Source organism: Canis aureus, chromosome 10 (genome assembly GCF_053574225.1).
Source record: "Canis aureus isolate CA01 chromosome 10, VMU_Caureus_v.1.0, whole genome shotgun sequence".
NCBI lineage: Eukaryota > Metazoa > Chordata > Mammalia > Carnivora > Canidae > Canis > Canis aureus.
In genome coordinates this window covers 28993112-29009898 of record NC_135620.1, presented here as the reverse complement: position 1 = coordinate 29009898, position 16787 = coordinate 28993112, and the positions used below count along the sequence as shown (strand labels likewise).

Below are 16787 nucleotides of genomic sequence, written 5' to 3'. Positions count from 1 at the left end.
CGTTGTGGGACTTGATCCCGGGACTCTGGGATCATGCTGTGGGCCGAAGGCGGGCGCCCAACTGCGGAGCCACCCAGGCGTCCCTGTTGGATACTTTCTTAATTGGGTCATGACACGTGATGCAGAACATAGGAATTGACTTTCAGAGCTCTGAGGTCAGAGTGTCAGCCACAAGCTTGAGAATCAGCTGGGTACAAGTAGAGGAAGACCAATTTAGAGTCCTCGTCAAATTTCTGTCATCCAACAGGGAAATTGCCCCAAATGCACCAAATAGTCTTTCTTTCCTTTCTGATTCTTATATTTTAAAAAAAAAGTGCTCGTTAGTCTATTTGGCAGAGTGGAGCCAAGGGTCAAAAGTCGGATTTTGGGGGACAATAATAAAGGGGTGGCTTTTAGCTTTTCTTTTTTTAAAAAAGATTTATTTATTCACGGGGGGGGGGGGGGCAGAGACACAGGCAGAGGGAGAAGAAGGCTCCATGCAGGAAGCCCGATGTGGGACTCGATCCCAGGACTCCAGGATCACACCCTGGGCCAAAGGCAGGCGCTAAACCGCTGAGCCACCCAGGCGTCCCATTTTTTATTTTTTTGTATTGGAATATGGTTGACACACAATGTTATATTAGTTGCAGGTGTACCCTATGGTGATTTGACAACTCGATACATTCTGCTATGCTTACCACAAGTGTAGCTACCATCTGTCACCACAAAAAGTGCTACTATAATAATATTGACTATTTCCTGTGTTGTACCCTTTATCCTCCTGGCTTACTCATTCCATACCTAGAAGTGTGTACCTCCCACTCCCCTTCACCCATTTTCCCCATCCCCCACACCCCTCCTGACAACTATCAGTTCTCTGTATTTATGGGTCTGCTTCTTTTTCTAATTTTTAGATACCATATGTAAGTGAAATCATATGGTAGTCTCTGATGTATTTCACTTAGCACAATACTCTCTAGGTCCATCCATGTTGTAAAGAGCAAGATCTCATTTTTTTTCCATGGCTGAGTAATATTCCTGTGTGTGTGTACACGTGTATGTACATACGTGTGTGTATATATATACATACACAACATCTTTATCACTTCATTTATTGATGGACACTTGGGTTGGTTCCCTATTTTAGCTACTATAAATAATGCTGCAATAAAAATAGGAGTGTGGGTTTTACATTATACTTTTTGGAACTTACTAGGCTGTGGGGACATCACTGCAAGCTCCTCTTTCCCCAAGAGAAATGTTTCAGAATACCCCAGAGCATTTCCATCTTTTGTCCCTTGCAGCCCTTTGTGAAACCAGAGAACAAATTCTGGCCAACCATTGCCCGGATTGATGACATCTATGGAGATCAACACCTGGTTTGCACCTGCCCACCCATGGAAGTTTATGAGTCCCCATTTTCTGAACAGAAGAGGGCCTCTTCTTAGTTCTGTCCCCCTAAGTTCAAGTGACTGACTTGATGTCTTTCTCTGGAGCATTTGATGATAACTATATAATTTTCCATCCCAGACTCAAATTGGGTTTTATATACTGTGTATATTTTTGTAATCTCTGTCAAGGTAATTGTAAATACCATTAGCATAGTGAGTGGAAACTCATTGTTGGAAGACTGATTTGCCTCAGTGCCTGCTTCCATATGTAGCAGTTGATGTTCAAGTTGCCTTGATTGGGAGCCATTTAGTTTTTTGCATAGAAAATTTTGGGTGTGCTAAGAAGTTTAGGAAGTTCAGAGACATAATAAAAGTTATACTGTAGACTCCGACAGACAGATTCTTGTTCCAAATAAGTCCTTGTGGACTGTGCCATCTGTGAGGAATCCCAGGGCAAATGTTTACATTTTATATACACTGAAGAAATTTTTTCTCTAATTTGCCTAATCTGTAATAGCATTTCTGAGTGTTTTTCTTTTCCCCTTGTGTTTTTTCTTTTATTTGCAATTATTAGTATTCTAATAAAAGCAGTTCAATTTGAAGAATGTCTTCTTGGTCCATTTTTCAATCTTATTTCCATATGCCCTAGGTTCAGAGGTATTCGAAGGGCAATGAGAATATCCAACCCAATAGCCATTTTCACATTATCAGTTTTGTCTAGCAGTTTTTCTTATTATACACTAAGTCCAGAGATAATAAGTCACAGTCTAATGTTCCTTCAGTCTTCCTGTTCTGCCTCCCTTTGTATAGTCTTCACCCTCATGATCTTAAGATGGCTGCTGCATATTGACAACACATAACCATTCTAGATAGAAGGGAGAAAAACAAGAGACAAAAGGCAGATTCTTTTTTTTTTTAAAAAGATTTATTTATTTATTCATGAGAGACACAGAGAGAGAGAAAGAGAGAGAGGCAGAGACACAGGCAGAGGGAGAAGCAGGCTCCATGCAGGCAGCCTGACCTGGGACTGGATCCCAGGTCTCCAGGATCAGGCCCTGGGCTGGAGGTGGCGCTAAACCACTGAGCCACCTGGGCTGCCCCAAAAGGCAGATTCCATCCATGTTGACTTCTTTTGAAAGGAGTTTCCACAGATTCCACTCAGTAATTTCTGCTTGCTTTTATCTGGTCAATTGTTTTACATTGCCAGTTCTAGGTAGTATAAGGTCTTTTACCTGGGTATGTTAGTGCCCCAAAGAAAATCAGGAGTTAGATAAGTAAAAAGGGGGAAAATGGGTGTCAGTCAACTAGCATGCCTGCCACAAAATAACTTTTCCCTAGAAATAGCAAATGCTTCAGATTTGTTCCCTGATTGTGAGCACTTGTATGATTCGATTACTTGGTTCTTTGCATGGCTGCTCACTCAATCAACTGATAGTCATCTGGAGAAAGGTCTTAGTGCTGTATTGAATACTCTGCAAGTGGTCCACTTATTCTCACACTTAAAATGCATGTAGAACAATTTCATCCTAACTAAGCATTAGAGAAGTGATGGGATCCATGGTTTCTTTTTTACATTATAATTAGTTAATATTTATTGAGTTCTTCTTGGGGGTCAGGTACTATTCTAAGTGTTTAAGGTGTATTATCTCATTGGAACCTCACAACTGTCCACTTTTACACAGGAGGGTATGGAGATGCCTAAGGTCACACAGCTGATTAGAGGGAGAGCTTGAATTTGAACCCAGGTTGCACAACTCCAGTGACAGCTGGTCAAAACAGGTTATTACACTGCCATAGTCTCTATATAGCTGGTGACTCTGCCCTTCCTGAGGTGGAAACCAGGGTCTCAACACAGACTAGCCATCAGGCTTTTCTTTTTATCAGACCGTAAAGTATGTCAGAGGCAAATGCAGGTCATCAAATATTCAAATTGTACTTCACTGTTACATCAATCATATGTTCACCTGATGTTTGTGCCCATGTTTCCCACCTCTGGGTCTTTGCCCATGTGATGTCCTCCATGTGGAGTACTCTCCACTGCTACCTTTGCTTTACTGGCTCCTGTTTGTTCTTTGTTTTAGCATTTCCTCAAGGAGGTCTTCCACACATCTGTGAAATATGCTATTATTTTGGCACTCAGCTTGTTTTCCTTTACCCTTAGCACAATTAGTAATTACTCCCTTTACTTGGCTTTTTTCTCACTAGGCTGAGTTGCTTGAGAGCAGGCACTATATCTCACTCATTGGATTTCCATGGCTGAGCCAGGGTCTTCCACATTGTATTGCTCAACAGCAATAAATGGGAATAAAGGAATGATCTTTTATCTTAAAAAGGGACTGTCAGAGAAACCAGTGTTTCCAATGTGTGCTGAGAGTAAAGTACAAAATGCCAGGCCTTAAAGCAAGGCTTTGTATAGGATCCTCTCCTGCCTCCCACCTCATTTTTATTGTGGTAAAGTATACATAAAAGTTACCATTTTAAATTACTCCATTCAGTAGCATTAAGTACTTAAACAATGTTGCGTAGAATTTTTTTAAGTTTTGGAGATGAGGATCCATGGTGGACATGTGCATACTTCATATAAATGGGGCATTCTCGTCTGCCTTCTCCAGCCCTAGAAGGGCCACTGTTGGAGCCATCATTGCCTTGCCGCTGTGTAGGATAGAGGGCAAGGGCCCAGGAGGAGAAGCAACCAGCTCTCGGGCTCTCTGATCTGTAGGCTTACTCCTTTTTTTTTTTTTTTAAAGATTTTATTTATTCATGAGAGACAGAGAGAGAGAGAGAGAGAGACAGAGACAGAGACACAGGCAGAGAGAGAAGCTCCATGCAGGGAGCCCAATGTGGGACTCGATCCGGGATCTCCAGCATCAGGCCCTGGGCGGGAGGCAGGCGCTAAGCCACTGAGCCACCCAGGAATCCCCATGGTAGGCTTAGTTTTACCAGCATTGCATCAAGGATCAAGGAAGGTTTTTTTTTTAGTTCAAAATTGTTTTTTAACAAGAAAGCTGATTAGCAAATAGTGTTTTAGTTAAGGTCAGGAGGGCTTGCTCTCCATTTTTGTCCCTCTGATGCTTGGCTAATCTAAACCTGGGATATTCACTCAAGGAAAAAATTTTAATCCGTAGAGCAGATGCACCAGTGCAGAACTGCTGCCCTATGCTGAACCCAGGTGAACAGGAAAGATTCAAAGGCAGGGGGAGGGGTCTCCCCAGTGTCAGTGGAGTGACCGGGATGAACGGATGTCATCAATTTTCTCCTCTGTGGAGAGCAGTGAGAAATAGGCCAGGAGGGAGGAGTGTCACATTACCTGAGGTCATTCCATGAAGAAAACAAAATCCAGGAAGCAGGAGTTAGTGCCCAACACACAGTATACCACTATTCTATATCTGTTTATAAAAGGGTAGTGAGGAGGGATAGCAATCAGAGTATGTGTTCTGGAGTCAGATCCCAGCTTCCCCATATCTTAGACATATGACCTTGGAGAAGATAAATGGCATCTCTCAGGCTCCGTCTTCTTACCTGTAAAATGATATTACCTACCTCTCCTAGGTGAAGTTTCAATATATTGCTCCAAACAGTACCTGACACAAAGTAGTTAGCTCTTATTCTCCTCTTCACTTAGGATCTTGTGTCTTTACTGTAAATCCCTGCACTCCCTGCTCCAGAAATGGAGCTCTGATCCCCATTTGGCCTATCTTGCATTCAGATCCATTTCCTTTCCTTTCCATTCCTAAGCACCTCTGGACAGCCGGAGAAAGTAGAAGGAACACAGGCTATGACTATGTACAGATCTGGATTAAATTCCTAGTATGCCAATTATTTTGAGACAATAAGGAAATTCACTTATTTTTTTGCACTTCAGTTTGTTAGGGTGTAAAATAGCAATAATAAAGTACTTTATCAGGCTTGTTGTAAGGATTAAATGAGGTAATACAAAATGAGCACTCAGCATGATGTCTGGCACCCAGAAATCACGAACTTATTTTGCAAATTCTGACTGAGCCATTTTGTGCCTGGCACCATTCTTTTTTTTTTCTTTTTTTTTTAAGGTTTTATTTATATATTCATGAGAGACATACACAGAGAAAGAGGCAGAGACACAGGCAGAGGGAGAAGCAGGCTCCATGCAGAGAGCCCCACATGGGACTTGATCCCAGATCTCCAGGATCACGCCCTGGGCTGAAGGCAGCCCTAAACCACTGAGCCACCTGGGCTGCCTGCAAGGCACCATTCTAACTGATACCTCTAATCGTGGAGCTTCAATGCTAGATGGACAGACAACACATCAAGACATCAATGTTAAATATTCTTTACTTTTTTTTCAATATTCTTCAGAAAACAAATCAAATGGTATGTGTGTGGGATTTGGAGCCCTTTTACATTGGGTAAGTGGGGAAGGATTCTCTGAGGATGTGATTTTTAGGCTAAAATCTGAACAAGAAAAGAAGCCAGATGTGGGGAAAGGGTAAGGGGAGTGTTCAGGAACAGCAAGAAGCATGTTTGAAGCATATTAGTATCTCCATTGCTGCATTTGGTTATTTTCATATGTAAAAAGTTTTAAGAATACCTGGGAAATATGGAGGGGAGAGAGATGAAGAATAAAAGCTCAGCTTGGTTAGAGGTGTGGGACTCCTAGGAGTTAGGAATGATGAAGACGTGTTTTTAGCCTAGAGTCAAAAACACAGGGACTGAAAATACAGTCCAGAGCAGAAAGGGACCCTGACTCAGGTGAAGGACTTTGAGGAAAAAGAAACAGAGAAAAGGAATGGGATGGGTGGAGGTCCTTGGGTCAGGAAGAGGAGGAAGGATCTGTAATGGAGGACAGGCAGTCAGAGAGTAGGATAGAAAGTGGGAGAAAGATGCAGGAAGGAAATTGGAGAGGAGGTAGAGAAGGGCCTCTAGTATGGATGGAGAGAAGGAAAGGAATAAGACGTGGAAAGAAAAAGAACATTATCAGCTCAATGGCCAGACAGAAGAAAGAGTCAGAAGTGGGATAGGAGAGATGGGAGAAGGTTGTCCACAGTGGAAGTAAGAAAAGGGAGTCAAGAGGATGAGAAATAAGGCACAGGTCAGGAAGTGAGAGAGGACTCCATCAAATTAGAAAGAGGACAGAGAACAAGAAGAGAATGGGGAAAGGGGAACGTTAAAAAGTATGCTGAGTGCAAAAGTCTGTGAGGGGCATAGGTCAACAGCAGGGTGGCTTCTTAGTAAAGAGGTAGAGGGAGAAGCCCAGGATTGGAAGGGAAAGATGCATGAGAGGGGAGGACCCTGAGAGAAGAAAGAAGGGAAGTCTTTTTTGGAAACCAATGAGGTCTAAACTTGAGGCCAGAGGTAGGGAAGTGGGAGTCAGGGAAAGGAATGCCCTGCATTCCCTAGAATGTCTGCAAAATTGAAAACTGAGCCCAGATTGCAGTGAAGCCCTGAGGATAGGGCTTCCCAGGACCACTGCAGTAACCAAGAATGGGAGGCCGAAGTGCTGGAAGACCCACTTACTTTACCCTGCCAAACTCTAACCACCCAGTTTTGTATACGTTGTTCCTTTCATTTAGAGCTTTTCCCATAGCTCCTCCCCACCTCTCATACATACAACTCACTGGGGATGGAGATAAGTCTGATATTAAGGAAGTTACAGTTCATGATCTCAGATCACCCGTCTCAAAATTTGGAAAGATGTAGTTATTTTAGGACAGGGGATGGACTCTCATGCCTGGGACTGGCAAGGGATACTTTTTCCATAAAAGCAGTTTTGCTAAATTATGGTTTAATAGGCTTTTATATGCAAATCTGGGAACTTACTCCTTTTCTCTGTATCATTTCTTCCACAGGAAACGTTTGCACAAATTCATACAAATGAGATTTTTTGCCTTTTCAACCTACATCATATCAAAGATCATGGCCATCATTCTTATACAAATTCAGTTCTAAAATGCATGTTGGAGGTTTCCTGTAATTTCTTCTAAGTTCATTAGAATTGATGGAGGGTTGAAAAAAATCAACTACAAATTTTTTTTTAGTGGACCTATAGGACTCTTGGGGAGTCTGGATCTCTTTTAAAGTAGAGGCCTAGGGTTTTCAGAACCAATGGAAGAGAAATTGTAGTGTGCTTTTGATCTGTTTGTTGCATTGTGCTGTAACTTTACCAATAAAAGTGTTATCATTCAGGGTGTGGCATATCTACAATACACTTCTGAAGATCATTTGAAAAAAAACAAAACAAAAAACTTTGGTGAGACTCTGAAGATTTAAGTGCTCTAAATAACAGCCAAAGTCATAAATTTTCAGAAAAAAGAGTGTAATCCAACCTTTTAGGATGATGTCAGTCATCCTAAAAATATGCAGACTATCCCCCAACAGTGCTTCCACTGGGAACTTGATCCAGAACTGCTACTCACTGCGGTAGGAGCAGCCAAAGTAGAAATTAGATGCAAACAGATCCTTTCTTTAAAGTCTGGGCATAAAGAATGGAAAGAAAAAAAATAATTTGCTTATGTTCAAGATATTCTATCCAATGTGAACTACAGAGGAATATTAAAGTTCCCCAAAATAGAAGAACTAGATGTTTTTATTGGTTAAAGAAGCTGCTTCAAATGCATTCCAAAAGACAATGAGGAAAATACTTTCCATGGAAGGAGACAGCTGGGTAGGCTGTTAAATAAACTTGCAAATAGCAAAGGATTGAGTATAGTATGTGGTGCCAGCCATTTTGAGAGGGAGAGGGTGGATTGTGAAGGGTTAGCACTATTTCTGTATTTTGTCAAAAAGACTTTATTTAGCCTGGGGCAGTACTTGCCATTCAGAAAATTGCTGTTAATCTGAAGTCTAATGCTTCTAAAAGAGGCAGTTCTGGGAGGAGAGGCTGAAAGGTGTCACAGTTAAACAGGCTCACCACAGTTCTTAGGACAATTTCATTATTTCCTAGAAATTAGTTGCTGTTAATGAAATTCATGGTTTTTAGAGTATGAAAATGAGAAGAGGCTCTAAAAGAAATATGCACCATGCAATAACCACTTGGATAGTTTTAGATGAAATTCTGTTAGGTTGCACATGAATTCTTTTATTTTATTTTAGAGAGAGAGAAAGAGAGAGAGCGAGCAGGGGGAGGGTGGGAGGGAGGAGAAGCAGACTCCCTACTGAGCTGAAGCTCAAGGCAGGGCTTGATCTAGGGACTCCTGGGATCATGACTTGAGCCAAAGGCAGATGCTTAACTTCTTAACCAACTGAGCCACCCAGGTGCCCTTTACATGAGTTCTATTTAAGATAGTATCCAAACCTAGTTTTCAAAGGGCAAAGATATATAAATTAAAAGTAAATAGTGCAGTAAATAACACAGTGAAGCAGGAAAAAAGTAGTAGAAAGTAACACATAGCCTTGTGTTTAAATTTTATCTGCTGCGGACTACCTGTGACTTAGGGTGAGTAACTCGCTGAAATCACTACCTTGTCTGTAAAATGGACATAATGCTATTTACCTCACAAAATGAGAAGTGAAATAATGTATGAAAAATGCTGACAGCACTCTTCTTTTGGGACACAAGTTCCACAGATGTGAAAAAAAGTACTTGGTGAGACTCTGAAGATTTCAGTGCTTTAAATAACAGCCAAATGGATCCCTGCTCCCATTGGATATGTTGGTAAAATACTCTTCTTCCCCCAATTAAAACAGAACAAAACAAAACAAAAAACAGGAAAAAACTGGTTAGCAAGGAAGAAATGGAAACCTCCAGGTGGCAGAAATGAAGAGGGAACCCATAGGGCTTGAGATCAGCTGGGCCATGGAGAAGGCTGGACTAGATGTGTGTCATAGGATTGGGATTTCACTGATGCCAGGGAATGAATGTTAGGAATTAAGGAGCATTTATAATAGATAGTACGGAGCAGAAATGGGGCATGTTCAGAACTGGGGAAGCTTATTCCAATATAAGGACTGAAATATCAGTATCTGCTAGCCCAAGGTCATAGCAGGAAATAAGCTTTCCATACCAGACCACGGGTGGAAACAAGGATTCAGTGATACGTAACAAATGGTTCAGTTTCAGGAAGCCTATAAGGGCCCCAGAGGAAACAATCTAAAAATTTCTCCAAAGGAAGTGACTGCACACAGAAACAACCCATAAAGAAAACCCTCTGAGAAGAAAATGCCACAGAAGATGAGCTCATAAATTTACAAAACAATAAAATTCATTGTTAAGCACCAACAAATGTCAGAATTCTTACTTAAGGAAACAGGAATGAAAGAAAACAACTTTGAAATAAATATATTTCAAATGCTCAGAGAAAATGGAAAGACTAAAATCCATAAACGAGAATAGGAGATCATGAAATGAAAACAGATAAACTTGAAAACAAAATTAGAAGAAAATAGTTCTTAAAATATAACTTATTTAGATGATAAACAGTAAGTTAGACTAAAAAGGAAAATTCAGTGAGTTAAAGATATGAGAAATCACCTAGAACATAGCACAGAGAGGGTAAAGATGAAAAATACGAGAAGTGTTAAGGTAAAGCAGATCAAGAAGGTGATAGAGGAAACAGGAAAAGTACAATGTTTTTAGAAGAAAGTAAAAAATTGCCAGAATAAAGACATGCATTCCCAATTTAAAGGTATTCAATGAGTTCCAATACAAGCAAATATAAACTAATCCATACACTAGATGGATTTCAGTGAAATTCAGAAGCTATTAGAGAGGCTACGTCCTTCAAAGGAATGACAATCAAATTGACATCCAACTGTTTTCAGCAACAAGAGATGTCAGAACACAATGGAATGTCTATAAGATGGTGAAGAAAGATAACTAGCAACCAAGATCTAAACCAAACCAATTTTTCTTTCTAACAATGTGAAAAGTAAAGACATTTTCAGACATGGAAAGATTGAGAATATTTACTGAAAATGGACATTCTCTAGAAGGTCTATGGTACAAAAACATTTTTAAGTATTCAACAAGAAATAGTGAGCACAGAAATAGACAAAACTTGCCAGTAAATCAGTAAGTTACACATTTAAAAAACAGCTCAGGTTTTAAAAAGTTCTAACGAAAATAATAAACATTAACATGGAAAACAAACAAAAAAAAACCATGGAAAACAGATCAGAAGAGGTATTTGAAGTGTAATAAAAATAGGGCAAGATACTTATTCAGCAAAGAACAGAGAGAATGGCTATTTTATAAATATTCATATGCTCTAAAGTATACAGGTATGTTAAAAGCTTAAGAATGAGAACAAAATTGGGATGGCTGGATGACTCAGTCGGTTGAACATCCGACTCTTGACTTCAGCTCAGGTCATGATCTCAGGGTCCTGGGATGGAGCCCTGCTTTGGGCTTCCTCCATGTGAGGAGTCTGCTTGTCTCCTGCTCACTCTGCCCCTCCCTCTGTTCTCTCTTTCAAATAAAAATAAATAAAAAGAAAGTAAAAAATAAAAAACTGATTTAATAAGTGAATAACTTTTCATCAGTGCAAGGGGAAGAAGGCAGGTTCAAACTGTCTTTGATAAGGTAAGGACAAGAAGGATAGGCAAGAAAGGAATTAGATCTACCCTTTTCATAATAAAGATAAATAGAAAACAAAGTGCAACGAGAGGGGTAGGTTTAAATATTTCAGTATCACGATGAATTTACTTTTTAAAAGAGAAAACTATCCCAAAGCATGAAGTTGATGAAAAAGCAAATTGCAGAATACATACAATATACCATTTACATAAAACTTAACATTTGAAATACTCCATTTTATGAATACGTATACATGAACACATAATAAAAAGTAAACTGAGAAAGCATCACTAAATTCAGGATGATTTCCCGGGGTGGAGGAGGGGAATATGGGCAGGATGACCAATGAAAGTTGTCAACTTCATTTTTAATATTTTGTTCTTTAACTTATTTAAAACAAGTATGTTAACAATGATTGATACTGAATAGTCTATATGCAAGGTGTCTGTTACAGTTTGTCATTTTCTTTGTATTTTAAAAATAAGCAGGAAGGGGCACCTGGGTGGCTCAGTCAAAACCAGTCACTTCTGGTTTTGGTTCAGGTGTGATCTCAGGTTCATAAGACTGAGTCCTAGGTTGGACTTTGGACTTTGCACTCAGTAGGGACTCTGCTTCTTTCCCTCTGCTCTTCCCCCAATGAGTTTGCTCTAATAAATAAATCTTAAAAAAAAAAGAAAAAAAGAAAAAAGAAAAAAACCCTAACAAGCATAGAACATGGCACAGTTCTTTCCTTTCCCTGACTCGAGTGTGTTTTATAAATTAAAAGGACATTATCTTGTTGGTCTGTTTGGAAAATTTTAATATTTCTTGGTATAGTGTCTGATACATAAATGCTTAATAAATGTTAGGTTCCTCTCAAATGAGTCCCTTTAATGTTAAATGTGTTTTGGTTTCTTAGTAGAAAAAAATTCGGTTTTGAAAGGCTACTTGGAGGACTTCAAGTTTCACACAAGATGAAATAAGTATATCCCACTCTATCCCTGCTGCTAAATATAACTAAAAACCCTGGATGAAACATGCAAAGCAACAATCAAAAGACTGAAAGGTGGAAAAATGAAGGTAGCTTGCCTAAGCATTATGGAATTTAAGGAATGATCTGGCAATAAGTTTCCTGGGGTTTTTCTTTTGCCTTTTTATATTCTTTTAGTTTGGGTAGAAGGGAAGTCTACAACCTAAAAACATCTGCTGCCCCAACAGCCTCCTGCTGCCCCCACACCCCCAAAAATGTGCTCTCAAAAAAAGCCAAAGGAATGGGAAAAGGATGACCTATAGGAAAAACTCATTTGATTTTACCTGTCCCACTCCTGGTGAACACCCAGCCCCTCAGTCACTGATGTGGCCAGGCCTATGGGAAGGAGCCTTGCAGACCATCCCTGCCCTACCCTGAATGACCAGCTGCAAAGAGGCAGCATCTTAACCACCTCAGTTGGTGATTGAGGGAGGATTACAGAGAGAAGGGAGCTGGAGAAAGGGTTCTTTTTAAATCTGTATATGAAGTCTTGGGGAGTTCCTCAGGCAGAGCATACATAAAATTGACCATAATCAATACAGCAAACTGGACTATGAGTGGACTATTACAGGTTTCAGATTGGCTGCTAGGTACAAGTGGATACAAACCGGAATAGCAATGCAGAGGCTTAGAAAATTAAACTGACAATGAACTCATATAAGTGAGACAGGATATGCATTCTGAACCTAAATGGTTTGACTGTCTTATAAAATAGAAGATTTAAATAGGGATAAAAGTTTCATAATACTCAAGTGTCCAGGATACAATGCAAAATTACTCATCAAGAACCAGAAAAATCCCAATTTGAACAGGAGATAATACAGAAGACCCAAACATAAATTTTAGAACTAAAAAATATAATGACAGAGTAAAACAAAACACAAAACTTACTGAATGGCTTAGTAGTAGAATGTAGATGACAGAGGAAAGAATTAGTGAACCTGAAGACGGATCATTAAAAATTATCTAATCTGAACACAGAATATAAGTGGAGTAAAACAAACAGAGTTTCAGAGACTTGTGGGACAATAGCAAAAGAAGTATCATTTATGTTACTGTAGTTCCAGAAGAAGAGTACAGAGCTGAAACCCTATTGGAAGAAATAATGGCTAGAAACTTTCTAAATTTGACAGAAAGTGAACCCAAAGCAAGATAAACCCAAAGAAACTTATGCTCAACTGTATCATAGTCAAATTTCCTAAAGTTAAAGACAAATCTTGAAAGAGGCCGTTGAAAAACAACACATTACCCACAAGGTAATGCAATATGAATCAACAGCAGATTTTTTACCAGAAACCATGAGCCAGAAGAAAACGGCAAGATATTTTCAAGTGCTAGAAATGCTAATCAGAATTCCATATCCTGTGAAAATCTCTCTCAGGAGTAAAAGTGAAATAGACATTCTTGGATGAAGGAAAATAAAGAGAAGGTGTCATCAGATGATCTGATCTATAAGAATTCTATAGTAAGTTCTTCATGCATAAGGGAAATAACAGAAAAGTGGAAAAGATCTTGGAAAGAACAATGTAAGGGGAAAATATCTGGGTAAATGTGATAAACAATATTCCTCTAGAGTTTTAAAAGTTGTTTAACCCTAGAAACATTACCCATGAAATAAAAGATTCATAAATTAGACTTAATCAAAATTATAACCGTTTTCTCTGAGAAACACTTTAAAAAAAAATTTATTCATGAGACAGAGAGAGAGAGGCAGAGACCTAGGCGTAGGGAGAAACAGGGTCCTCGCAGGGAACCCAATACAGAACTCGATCCCAGGACCCCAGGATCATGACCTGAGACAAAGGCAGATTCTCAACCACTGAGACACCAATGCTTTCCTCTGAGAAACATTGTTACGAATGAAAACATAAGTCACAGACTGGGAAGAAGTATTTTACAAATCACATATTTGACAAAAGACTAGTACTCAGAATACATTAAGAATTCTAAACAAACAGCAGAGACAATCCAGTTAGAAAACAGGCAAAATGCTTAGACACTTCATGAATATACAGGATGGCAAATAAGCACATGAAAGACTGATTAAATCATTAGCCATTAGGGAGATGTAAAATAAAGCCATGATGAGATACTCTGACACATCTATTAGAATGGCTAAAAAAAATTGACAATAACAAGTACTGACAAGAACATAGAGCAACTGGATTCTCTCAGGAATAAAACAGTACAGCTGGAAACCTGTTCAGCAGGTTTTTTTTTTTTTTTTCTTTAAGAATTATTTATTTATTCAGGAGAGACACAGGGAGAGAGAATGGCAGAGACACAGGCAGAGGGAGAATCAGTCTCCTCATAGGGAGCCCGATGTAGGATAGATCCTGGGACTCCAGGATCATGCCCTGAGCTGAAAGCAGACGCTCAACTGCTGAGCCACCCAGGCATCACTGTTTAGCAGTTTCTTATAAAGTGAAACATACATGTATCATACAACCCAGAACTGTGCTGCCAGGAACGTATCCTAGAGAAATGAAAACTTACATTTACATGTTTTTTTTTGTTTTTTATAGGCAAAAACTAGGAACAACCCAAAAGTCCTTTGATCGGTTAATAGAAGATAAAACTAAATACTACTCAGTAATATGAAGCTATTGATTTATGCAATGACTTCATACTATGGGGAAAAATGCCAATCTCAGAAACTTACATACTGTATATTTCTATTTACTTAACATTCTTGAAAGGACAAGATTATATTTATGGAGAACAGATTAATGGTGGTCGAGAGTTAGGTTTAATGGGAGGGTGTGAATATTTAGCGGGTAGCATGAAGCAATTTTTTTGGTAATGATGGAACATTGAAGTATATTTATTGTGACCGTTACATCTGTATACATATATAGACAAGTCTCTGTAGATTTTTCTAAATGAGTTCAGGTCAAAACTAGTGAAATTTGAGTAAGATATAGTTAATATTATTGTATTGGTGTCAAATTCCTGGCTTTGAAAGATTATGGTTATATAAAATGCTATCATTGAGGTAAAGCTAAATGAAGAGTACAGAACTGTACCACGATTGGAACTTATCAGTGTATAATTAATTTAAAATAAAAAGTGAAAGTGAGTTTGGAGTATTATACCCTATAAAACTGAAGTATTTTATAAGGACTTATAGATTTGTTAAGATCATATGTGTTTGTGAGAACTTTTGGTAGAGAAATATCTGGGACCCAAATTAAAACAGTCTATGTAGGGGAAAATAGGTAACTTTAGTGGCGGCTGCAAATTAGCTCAAAAACTCATGCAAATTTTACTATGATTTCTTATTAGACACCAATTAGGCAAATTCTAAGTAAAGCATCTCAGCAACACAGTCCATGATCTTCCACACAAACAGAATGAACAATGGATGTATGTGAGAAGTAAAGCATACCTCAAACTTTTCCTAGTGTCTGGTAGAGATCTAATTAGAAGTTGCTTGGAGACCATTTCCAGGCAAAATATTCATGGGATTGCTATGCTTTCCACCAGTATCATTTCTCATCATGGAAATTCACCAGAGATTTTAAAAAATACCTGTAATTTCTCAAGAAGAGAATGCTATTAAGTTAAATTCTTGGGTATGAATGAAAGAATACTTTCAGAAACAGAATGAATTCAGGGTTAGGTCATTAGAGATTTTTTTTTTTTTTAAGTAGGCTTCCTGTCCAGCACGGAGCCCAACGTGGGGCTCAAACTCATGACTGAGATCAAGATCTGAGCTGAGATCCTGGCTAACGCTTAACCAACTGAGCCACCCAGGCACTCCAGTCATTAAAGACTTAAAAATTTATACATATATAAGAGAGAGAGAGAGAGTTTGGAGAGGAGAGGCAGAGGGAAACACAAGCAGATTCCCTGCCAAGCATGGAGCTCAACTTGGTGCTGATCCCACACAGGTCACTAGAGACCTTAATGGAGTCTATCAATATGATCTTACCCAAACTGGAACACTTTATTTTTTTAAAACACTTTATTTTTTTAAAAAGATTTGTTTAGAAAGTGTTTGAGAGCTAGCATGTGGGTGGGGAAGGGGCAGAGGTAGAGGTAGAGACTCTCAAGCAGACTTCCTGCTGAGTGTGGAGCCTAAGGTGCACCTTGATCCCACCACCCTGAGATCTTGACCCGAGCAGAAATCAAGAGTTGGACACTTAACTGAGCCACCCAGGCAGCCCTCAACTGGGGCACATTTTTAGATTTTATTTAAATTCTAGTTAACATATAGGGTATTATTAGTTTGGGAGATAGCATTTTATGATTCATCAGTTGCATATAATACCCAGTGCTCATCACATCAAGTGCTCTCCTTAGGCCCATCACCCAATTACCCTATTCCTCCAGCCACCCTGTTTGTTTCCTATAGTTATGAGTCCTTTATGGTTTGACTCCCTGTTCTCATCTTATTTTCCCTTCCTGTATGTTCATCTTTTTTGTTTCTTAAATTCCACAAGTGAAATTGTATTTTTCCACTAACTTATTTTGCTTATGCATAATACCCTCTAGTTCAATCCACATTGTTGCAAATGGCAAGATTTCATTTTTGATATATGTGTATATATATGCATATACTGTGTGTATATATATATTTGATTTATTTTTTTTTTTTTTTTTTTTTTTTTTTAAATTTTTTATTTATTTATGATAGTCACAGAGAGAGAGGAGGCAGAGACACAGGCAGAGGGAGAAGCAGGCTCCATGCACCGGGAACCCGACATGGGATTCGATCCCGGGTATCCGGGATCATGCCCTGGGCCAAAGGCAGGCGCCAAACCGCTGCGCCACCCAGGGATCCCTATATATTTGATTTAAATGTGTTTACACATATATGTATATACACACATCCCCACATACATCTTCTTTATCCGTTCATCCATCAGTGGACATCTGTGCTCTTTCCATAATTTGGCTATTGTGGACATTGCTG

The 16787-nt window shown here is 39.1% G+C and overlaps 1 protein-coding gene across 1 annotated transcript in view; it reads left to right on the top strand.

Annotated features, from left to right (window-relative positions):
* The window catches only part of GLDC (glycine decarboxylase), a 92428-nt gene extending 90453 nt beyond the window's left edge, over positions 1-1975 (top strand). The window contains exon 25 of the mRNA XM_077911901.1: positions 1284-1975. Coding sequence (XP_077768027.1) covers positions 1284-1427 — 144 coding nt within the window. The 3' untranslated portion in view covers positions 1428-1975. The remainder of the gene's footprint in view (positions 1-1283) is intronic.
* The last annotated feature ends 14812 nt before the right edge of the window (positions 1976-16787 follow it).